Genomic DNA, 2,142 nt, shown 5'->3' on the forward strand with positions numbered 1-2,142 from the left:
AACACATATATATATATATATATATATATATATATATATTTTACACTACTGAGAAAAATAAACAACTCTTACACAATGTTATCGGTTTGTTTTTCAGTGTCACCATGAGGCGGTCTATTATCAAGGTGGAAAGCGTACTACTGCTGTGTGTGGGTTTTGTTTGTCTCTTATTTATTATGCAAGAAAGTAAAGATGAAAAAGAAGAAATTGAAAATCGGCCTGTCCTTGCTTCTCCTGTTACCTATGGAGCTGCTGAACTAAAAAAAATAGAGTGGGTCTCCGGCTGTCAAGAAAACTCCACAGTTGAACTTGTTGCTGGATTTTCCAAGCTGCCTGCACACATTAAAGACTTCTTGAAATATAGACACTGCAGAAACTTTCCACAGATCCTTAACGCACCACAGAAATGTGGTGGAAGAGCTGCATCTAAAGGGGTATTTTTGCTTCTTGCCATAAAGTCTTCCCCTGGGAATTATGAAAGGAGAGCTATCATTCGCCAGACATGGGGGGAGGAAAACAGTTATAATGGTGCCCATGTTAAAAGGATTTTTCTCTCTGGAACCTCTAACAATGAGAGGGAGGGCAAACATTTGAGGCAGCTTCTAAAAATTGAAAGTGAAACCTACGGTGATATTTTACAGTGGGACTTCCACGACAGTTTTTTTAACCTGACATTAAAACAGTTGCTCTTCCACCAGTGGCTAGATGATCAATGCCCAGGAGCTAACTTTATTTTCAATGGAGATGATGATGTATTTGTTAACACCTTCAATGTTGTCATCTATCTACGTGGACTGGAGGCCGATAATCACCTCTTTGTTGGACAGCTGATAGCCAATGTAGGACCTATTCGTGAATCTGGTAGCAAATATTATGTGCCCATACAGGTAACCAGCTCCAATTCCTACCCAATGTATTGTGGAGGTGGAGGAATTCTCCTATCCAAATACACTGCTCATGCCATTTACAATAAATCCTTGGAAATTCCTCTTTTTCCTATTGATGATGTTTATCTAGGCATGTGCCTGGAAAAGGCTGGCTTAGTCCCAGCCTCTCACATGGGAATGAGGACAGTAGGAGTGCGTGTGCCATCTGTCAAATTAGACTCTTTTAACCCATGCTATTATAGAGAACTTCTAATGGTACACCGTTTTGTGCCATACCAGATGCTGGTCATGTGGAAAGCTGTACAAGATCCTCATCTTGACTGTGGACAGAAACTTTCTATATATGTAGACCAGTAACGGGGACAGACATGTGAAGATTCCCAAGCCATATACCATTTGCCAGTCCTTACAAATAGTGAGCCTCATCTATACGACCTGGAGAAGAAAATGTCTATGCTACTCATGTAACCTAGATCCCAGAGTAGACATTGGAATCGTAATTCTTTACGTTTCATTCTCTCCTTTTTTACACCTAAAAAATGAGAACCACGACAACACTCACCTTTCCTCCAGTTTTTATAAGTTACTGTGTTGAATACTTGGCTAAGGAACTGTCTTCAGTTATTTATGCATATCTTTATTTATTCTCAATTTTGTATTAAATGAATTTAACTTGAGCAATATTTTTGTACATACCATTCACCATATTGTTAGCTTGTGTTATTGAAAAGAATTGTAAGGTATGCTTTTGGCACGGGAACAACATGCTATCAGCACAGAGGATCACTAGGTAGGACAAGCTAATTATGCAGCAGAATTGGGGTTGAATAGTATTAATTATTTTTAGGAATTAGGTTCGGTTAGAGTCTGTGCTAGGCTTGGGGATTTAGTGTTTTAGGTTAAGTGTTAAGGGCTTACTTTAGGGAAACATGAGTGTTAAGGGGAAGATTTAGGGGAAGTTAAAGGAGAAATAATTGGAGAGTAAAATTTACTATTCCCAATACTTTGAGCTGGTGTGTGAAACTGCAGCTGTCACGTGCCGGTTCTATAAATCGAGAACCTGCAGGGATTCCACCCTTTCCTCTCTGTTCTTCCAGTACTCACTGGAAGGACAGATAGGGGAGGGGGCAGGCACCTCTGTTTCTAGAGAGGCCGAGCCAGTTGTCAACCAGGCAGCTTGGTGAATCCCGACAATATTGTCATGATCCTTTACCGGCTGCAGTGCGGCTCTGTGCTGTCAGCTAATAGCGTGCAG

General features: G+C 40.4%; 1 protein-coding gene across 1 annotated transcript in view; it reads left to right on the top strand.

Moving 5' to 3' along the window:
* LOC108790801 (N-acetyllactosaminide beta-1,3-N-acetylglucosaminyltransferase 3-like) overlaps positions 1–1,346 on the top strand; it is a 31,912-nt gene extending 30,566 nt beyond the window's left edge. Inside the window, exon 2 of the mRNA XM_018561149.1 lies at positions 98–1,346. Coding sequence (XP_018416651.1) covers positions 105–1,244 — 1,140 coding nt within the window. The 5' untranslated portion in view covers positions 98–104 and the 3' untranslated portion in view covers positions 1,245–1,346. The remainder of the gene's footprint in view (positions 1–97) is intronic.
* Positions 1,347–2,142: the final 796 nt, after the last annotated feature.

The sequence above is a fragment of the Nanorana parkeri genome, unplaced genomic scaffold (genome assembly GCF_000935625.1).
Source record: "Nanorana parkeri isolate BGI_ZX_2015 unplaced genomic scaffold, ASM93562v1 scaffold504, whole genome shotgun sequence".
Classification (NCBI taxonomy): Eukaryota; Metazoa; Chordata; class Amphibia; order Anura; family Dicroglossidae; genus Nanorana; species Nanorana parkeri.